Source organism: Bufo gargarizans, chromosome 2, assembly GCF_014858855.1.
Source record: "Bufo gargarizans isolate SCDJY-AF-19 chromosome 2, ASM1485885v1, whole genome shotgun sequence".
In the NCBI taxonomy this organism is placed as follows: Eukaryota; Metazoa; Chordata; class Amphibia; order Anura; family Bufonidae; genus Bufo; species Bufo gargarizans.
In genome coordinates, this window is record NC_058081.1 from 322,369,495 (window position 1) to 322,377,501 (window position 8,007).

The 8,007-nt window shown below is 46.5% G+C and overlaps 1 protein-coding gene across 1 annotated transcript in view; it reads right to left on the minus strand.

Moving 5' to 3' along the window:
• The window catches only part of TMCC3 (transmembrane and coiled-coil domain family 3), an 83,820-nt gene extending 77,210 nt beyond the window's left edge, over positions 1-6,610 (minus strand). Inside the window, exon 1 of the mRNA XM_044280518.1 lies at positions 6,374-6,610. Coding sequence (XP_044136453.1) covers positions 6,374-6,451 — 78 coding nt within the window. The 5' untranslated portion in view covers positions 6,452-6,610. The remainder of the gene's footprint in view (positions 1-6,373) is intronic.
• Between the last annotated feature and the right edge of the window lie 1,397 nt (positions 6,611-8,007).

The window sequence follows — 8,007 nt, forward strand, 5'->3', positions numbered from 1 at the left end:
AAAAGAAGTACTTGGAGGTGTTTAAAAAAAAAACCCTAGGATGATTAGGGTGGAAGAGAACTATGCTAAGGTAGGCCTCAGTGCTGTTCACTGATGAAACTTGATTTAGGGTCCATTCACACGTCCTGTTTTTTTTCATCCTGAAAAACGGTCCGTTTTTTGCGGATCCGTTGTTCCTGAAAATGTTTCCGTATGTCATCCGTTTTTTGCAGATCCGCAAAAAACGGGAGCATGTATACATTTCAATAATCAAATAAAGTTGTTTGGATTTCTTTGAAAAAAAATTGAAAAAAAAATAAAAAATAAAATTTGTTATGTGTTTCCAGGAACGGAATCTGCAAAAAACGGATGACATACGGAATGACATCCGAATGTCATCAGTTTTTTGCGGATCCATTGACTTTGTATTGTACCAGGATCCGATTTTTCAGGACAAGAATAGGACATGTTTTATATTTAAACGGACATGCGGAACGGAACAACGGAAACGGACAGCACACATTGTGCTGTCCGATTTTTTCCAGGACCCATTGAAAATGAATGGGTCCAGATCTGGTCCTGATCTGTTCCTGAAAAAACGGAACAGATCAGGAAAGAAAAAACGGACGTGTGAATGGACCCTTACACTGAGCAGAAATAATGGCTGCCAACGATGTTGGAGACGTCACAGAGTGCTATGCATCTGCCTTTGGTGGTGTTACAGGTGTGTCTAGTCAATACAGAACTGCCCTACACTTTGTGAATAATACAGTAACAAGCCTATACTAATGAGTAACATCATTAATCCAGTCATTGTGCCTCTGCATGAACAACACAGGCCTACGTTCATCTTCATGGACTACATTGCACCAGCTCAACAAGGGTTGCATCATTAGGGAACGGCTGCTGGAGACTGGTTTACCTCAAATGGATTGGCCTGTAGTTTCTCCAGACCTGAATCCCAATGAAAACCTATGGGATGAGCTGAGTCGCGGTGTAGAGGCTCGTAACTCTGTACCCAAAAACCTCAATGACCTGAGGGCTGCCCTTGAAAAAGAGCGGGGTGTCATGCCTCAGCAGAAAACAAGTTGACTTGTGAACAGCATGAGATGTTGTTGTCAAGCTGTAATTGATGCTCCAGGCGACATGACAAGGTATTGAGACATTGACATGCACAGACATCATCCGTATTTTTTGCAGATCCGTTTTTTGTGGATCGCAAAATACAGACGGTCGTGTGAATGAGGCCTTAGGGTAATAAATATAGAGTTCTGTTTGGCTGTTAACCCCTTGCTTTGTTACTGGAAAAAATTGATTAAAATAGAAAATCTGCCAAAAAAAGTAAAATTCTGAAACTTCATCTCCATTTCCCATTAATTCTTGTGGAACACCTAAAGGGTTAACAAAGTTTGTAAAATCAGTTTTGAATTCCTTGAGGGGTGTAGTTTCTAAAATGGGGCCATTTATGGGTGGGTTCTATTAAGTAAGCCTCACAAAGTGACTTCAGACCTGAACTGGTCCTTAAAAAGTGGGTTTTGGAAATTTTCTTAAAAATGTCAAGATTTGCTTCTAAACTTGTAAGCCTTCTAACTTCCCCAAAAAAATAAAATGGCATTCACAAAAGGATCCAAAAATGAAGTAAACATGGGAAATGTAAAGTAAATTTGGAAAGTTAGGAATTTTCCAAATGTTTTGGTAAATTTTGGATAAAAAAAATAAATATATATTGACTGAAATTTACCACTATCATATCGAGTACAATGTGTCAGAATGGCTTAGATAAGTAAAAGCAGTCGAAAGTTATTACCACATAAAGTGACATGTCAAATTTCCAAAATACGGCTTGGTCTTTAAAGGTGAAAAATGGCAGGGTCCTGAAGGGGTTAAATGCCCTACTTTCATGATATAATATCAATGTAGTATGAACTTTTTACATTTTCCATAAATTTCACCTAAAAGCCAAACATCCCTAACTTTTTGTGAGTAGTGTAACACTAGTAACACAATACAGCACTGTACATTATAACATTGGCCGGTGTAAATGCACAAGATGATGAAAGTGTGGTTCATCATTGATAATAACTGGCCATTCATAGATGAAAAAGATTTGTAGTAAAACGAGCTAGTACAACTGAAGTAGGATTGGAGATAGGTCACACGAAGTCCCAATGAAGAGGAGGCCTGCTATATAATTAGACTCTGCTTCAGGCGGCCCGGGAGGACTTGGAAACACTAGTGACCTGGGCGGTGCAGATAAGGATTGAACACAGCCCCCTATAGCACAGGAAAGACCAGCAAGTTCCTGGAAAATAGAAGCAGTCCTCGCCCCAGGGCAAGTCTCTTCACAACACGTCTCACTGGATGTGGCTGTGCAGATATGTAACTCCCAGTGAAAAAGAACATGTCAGCATGTGGAGGCAGCTGGGAGCGGAGACCCTGCACAGGTATTCTACAATGCCCCAAGTCGAGTTCCTGGGTAGTATCAGCCAAGGAAGGGAGTCCATATAAATACATACATAGCAACTCTGTCAGAAACATAAGAACACCAGGATGCAGAGAAATGTCTTTACTACATATTACATCTGTGGGAGTCTGACTAGTTGGCACCCTTGTCTACCAGCTGACTGAAGGTGCCACAGTGCTCAGAGTGCCACATTCTCTTCATTGTTTACCAGGCACAGCCGCTACACCTGGAGGGGCACTCACCAAAGCTGATCGTGGGGGTGCCAAGGGTCAGACCTCCACCAATCTGATATTGATGACCTATCCTAAGGATAGCCCATCCACATTGAAGTCCTGGAAACCACTTTTAAGGCAACATGCTGTAGACTTTAGAAGCCAATAGCCAATTAAACCCTGTCATTAATAGAAGGCCACCCAAAACATAAACATGGTTCCTTGAACTTCTCAAGCCCTGACCTATGGAATAACAGACCGATATTTCTTTCAACTCCCCCATACATGCTAAGTTTTAGTGAGCGTCCATGTGTTGTCAATGAGGAGAAATGAGAAAGCCTCTACCACCTATGGTGGCTTCTCTCCCCTGACATCATCTGTTGGGGAAGTGGGGGGGGGCTCCCCACACAATTTAGACTGGCAGGTCCAGCCGACAAGATACTAACGTGTAAGGGGGCCTTAAAGTGACCCTCCAATCCCTGTTCTTGGGTTGGCCAGCCTTGTTCACGTGAGCAATGCTGGCCAATCCATGGGCAGCAGGAAGTGTATTGGGCAACCAAATACACAATATACAGCAGGCAATCGGAAAAGTGGTGCAGCCATCTTGGAAGAAAGAAAAGTAGCCCGGAAATTCATGGATCTGCTACTAAATAAAAGAAAAGGAGGCCACCAGAAAAGCGTTTTGCTTGTTGCCAAGTTAATGTCAATTTTGTTCTTGAAACGGAGGGTTGCTTTAATATTTAAGCTGTCCCGGCAATCAACGAATCAATGTTATCCCCAGGGAAAGCTCCGTTCATTCACTGGAATACATGTACTGTAAGTGTTGATGCACATGCTATGGGCCCTTCAGTGTCACGGCCGATCTATCGGATGCACTACTGACGTTATTCTCTCTAAGAAATATTGCTTTTCAGGACTATCTTTCAGCAACCTCACTGAAGAACGTTGCAACCAATCTCTTCCTAACTGAAAATGGCCACTTCCACCTTACACTGAAGATGTGTGATTTCGTGCCAGTTTTCTGTTGTAGTTTGTCTGTTCAGTCACTTTTCTGTCTGGAGAATAGACAAAGAGCTATGGACAGCCTGGCAGTGCCAAGTACAGTGTAGCTGGTGCGTGCGATGTAACACATTGTGACCCTGCAGCAGGTATGCCAGTCCTAATAAATCTCCCCCAATACGTTATGCAGCGGGGCATCCTAAATCAATTCAGTGGCAGGCACAGTCCATTATTCCTGCTTGAGGAAACAGCGCCTGGCTGAAGAATTTGTACAGGCAATTACATCAAGCAGGCACATTTACCATTACAAATATTAAAGTCCTCAATTTGGTACTTACCTGTTTAGGGTCCTTTTACAGGGGCCCAAAACAAGCGCTTATTGATAATATAGCATCCAATCAGTGCTCATTTGCTCTGGACCAATCACCGGCAATGTATGCGCCCAAATGATGGTTCGAATTGTACAGTTCTGCCATTTTTGGGAGCGCGTCCACATTTACATGCGCTTGTTATTACTGACCGCTCCATGGTCTCCCGCCGGCCGTCACCTCACTGCACTGTATCCTGACATACACATATCGTCAGGACATAGTGCACGTAAGCGTGTGCGACGTCAGGAGGACATTGCAGTGCGTGAAGAAGAGGCTGGAAGAGCTGTGGAGCGGCGCCCCTACATGAAAGGTAAGTATTTTATTTCACTGGTGCTGGGGACTGATGGCTAGGAGGGGGAGGCGATGGCACTGGGGGGGGGGGGGGGGACCTGATGGCAGCATGGGGGTAGCCTGAGGACTGATGGCAGGGGGTCCAATGATGCTGATGAGTTTTTATAAAGAAAAACGTTCTTTTAAGGGCTCATTTACACGGCTGTTGCCGTATTGTGGCTCGCATACAGTGGGTCCGCAATACAGGGGCACCGGCCATTTGCACCCTGCATCACAGCATACCCATTGTTGGCACGGCATCGCTTTAACTACAGCGCATGCACCGGCGCAAAACCAGCGGTAATGTTGTCTTTGCCGGCACATACGCAGTAGTTAAAGCGATGCCGTGTCAAGAATGGGCATTGCAGTGCGCATGCTCCGGCCCAGCGATGCAGTGCGTAGATGCGGGATCTCGGCCGGACCGAAGGATGACGCAAGGGGAGCAGCCTGGGCTCCAACACAGTGACCGCTGCCCCTGGGCACTTGCGAGTGCTCATTTGCATATGAATCAAAGTTCGCTTTTCTAACTTCTGCAAGTCTAAAGAAAATGACAAAGGTACCATAACATTCATGTATAGGACAATGTAAGCACTGTATATGGCCATATGGGGGTGACAGACTCCCTTTAAGGCACCAGTGACAGTCTGGCTTAAAATCCTTGGCACCATCATCGCCCCAATCCTCCTGTATGACAAAGTCTGGGGCTCAGACTGGGCAAAGTGGGATTCTGGGCCAACAGAACTTTTCCACCTAGAATTCTGCAAACACCTTCTCCAGGTCCACAGGAGCACCTCAAACAGCGCCTGTTGAGCAGAACTGGGCATATTCCCACTCTACTTTGCTGTCCAGAAGAGGGCGCTATCATTCAGAGCCTATCTGCATAACAGCAGTCCCAGCTCCTACCATCACAAAGCCTTGCTACACCAAGAAGCCCCAGAAAAACAAAGCACCCTGCAACAAGTCACCCAAACCCAGCATGCCCAAGCCACCAACCAATACAGCCTGGCAAAGGGGGAAATCCAGAGGACGATACACAAGGGTAAAGAGGAGTATATCAGCGTCTGAAGGAACGACATATGAACATCACAGAAGCTGACAGTATACCAGAGCCTACAGAGGGAGTACAAACTGGCCCCATATCTGGAGAAACTCCCCAATCCAAGAGACTGACAGATCCTGAGCCGCTACAAACTAAGGCGCCCGCAGCCTGCTCATTGTACAGAGGTACATGCCCAGGGAGAGCAGACTGTGCCAGCAGTGCGACCGGGAGGCCGTGGAGGATGAGGCTCATTTCCTGCTGCGGTGCCCCAAATAGCAGTGCGGGATTCTCACTTCAGGAGACTGTCTGATCTCTGCCCAGACTTCACCTCCATGGAGGAAGAAGAGAGACTCGCCATACTGCTGGGGGAAGCACAGCGGCCACAAGCACAATATAATACTGCCTGCCATAGACTGAGAGGAGCCTGATAGATATATAGAGCTATGAGAGAGAAATAGTAGATACAGTAAAATTCATAGATAGATATGAGGTAGATGGATAGCACCTCTGAGACATTTTGCGAGGGGACCGACAGATGAGACTCCTAACACATGTGTCACAGAACATGACCCCAGCTGTTGTAATGGGTCTCATGGGTGACACATTCCTCACATGATGACACAGGTCGCTGAGGAGAAAACCTGATCTACATGATGCCCTCCTAGTGACAACCATGGCAGCCAGCACCACACAAGATAATGAAGCGACAATTAAAGGCGCAGGATGAGTCACAGGCACATACACCGCACATGTGTACACACGAGCACACGTCAGTGGACACCACACAGCAGCCCTATAGGGGCTCCATGTTCTGCGCCTCAGGAGGCAGCATACACTGGGCAACCTCCCGGGGAGCAGGCAACATGAGGGCTCACTGCGCCCCAAGCAAATTCCAATACTCTTGTGGAACTACAGCTGCCAGCATGGACTGCCAGGAAAGCAGATACGGCATGGGTATAATCACTAATCGCTCTCTCACCCTGGTCTTGGTCCTCTGGTGCCTCTCAGGATCCGAGTAAGTCCGGTCCACGGCTATCCCTGTGTCGCTCCCCGGCATGGTGTCTCGCTGAAGATCCTGCTGCCTGCCCAGGAGGAATGGTGAGGGATGTTAGAACGGGCACCCTGCCTGGCACATAACCAGAGAAGCAGGCAGCCGGGGATACCCAGCCACAGCCAGCACAGGGCTCTCGGTACTGCACCGCGGTGTGTGCGCTCGCAGTGAGTATGTCCGTGTGTGTATCAGGGTGGATCATAGCCCCGCCCCCTGCATGCTGCACCCTTTCGCTGCTGGAGGAGAGCAGTGCGCGCCACTTGCCAGGCTGAGGAGACACCTCAGAGACAGTGAACTGCCAATACAATAAAACCTGTACATACCCTGTGCCTGCTGCAGGTGATGGTCTGCTGAAGACAGCATTTCCACCTTAAAGAACAGATATTTTAGAATAAATTAGAATTTTCAGTGGGTTATAAAATGTAAAATAATGTATCTAGATGGGTTATTTGATGAAGATGCACCAATCCATATATCCCTCTCTGTAAGGGTCCATTCACATGTCCACAATTCTGTTCCACGTTTTGTGGAACGTTATTGCGGACCCATTCATTTCTATGGGGCCGCACGATGTGCTGCCCGGATCCAGAATTGCACTTCCAGGTCCGCAATTCCGTTCCCGAAAAAATAGAACATGTCCTATTCTTGTCCACAATTGCGGAGAAGATTAGGCATTTTCTATTAACTGCCGGCGATGTGCGGTCCGCAAAATGCAGAACGCATATTGCCAGTGTCCCTGTTTTGCGGATCCAAGGTTTCGCAAAACACACACGGACGTGTGACTGGACCCTAAGGCACAATGGTAACCTCAAGACCTCCTATTACATGGACGGGCTGTGAAATGCAGGGCTGGCTAACAGTTTCCTTTGGCTAGATGGCTGCCAGGCGTGCCTATGCAGCCCCAAGAGGACTGAGTTACAGTGAGCAGGAATTGAGCCCAACATGTCCGCCGCGTTTATTAATCCTCTTAGACAACTTTTGCGCCTCACTTGTTAGGTGGGCATGGCTTAAAAGGACAAGGGGGTATGTCTCAAATTGTGATAAATGGCACCAAAATTGAGCCAGAATTTGGGTGCAACATTCCAGGGCAAAGTAAGCCAACTAGTAGGTGGTATAAACTTAGACGAGACACTCTAAGGCAGCATTCACACAACCGTATACTTTTTGCGATCCGCAAAATACGGATACCAGCTGTGTGCTTTCCGCATTTTGCAAACCAGTATGTCCTGTCCTTTCTTAGAAATGCCTATTCTTGGCCACAAAATGGACAAGAATAGGACATGTTCTTTTTTCTGTGGGGCCGCGGAATGGACTTACGGATGTGGAGAGCACACAGTGTGCTATCCGCATCTTTTGCAGCCCCATTGAAATGGGAACGGAGGCAGACAGAAACTACAGCCGTGTGAATGTCCCCTTGAGATGAGGCAGATTTGTCATCCAGCATCAGCCTCTACGATAAATCAGGTGTGCTTTCATCTCAATTTCAGACAGTATTAGTAAATCTGCCGCATTATGTTTCATATCAATGAAATAGTAAAACTTTTATTCAAAAACATGTTTTC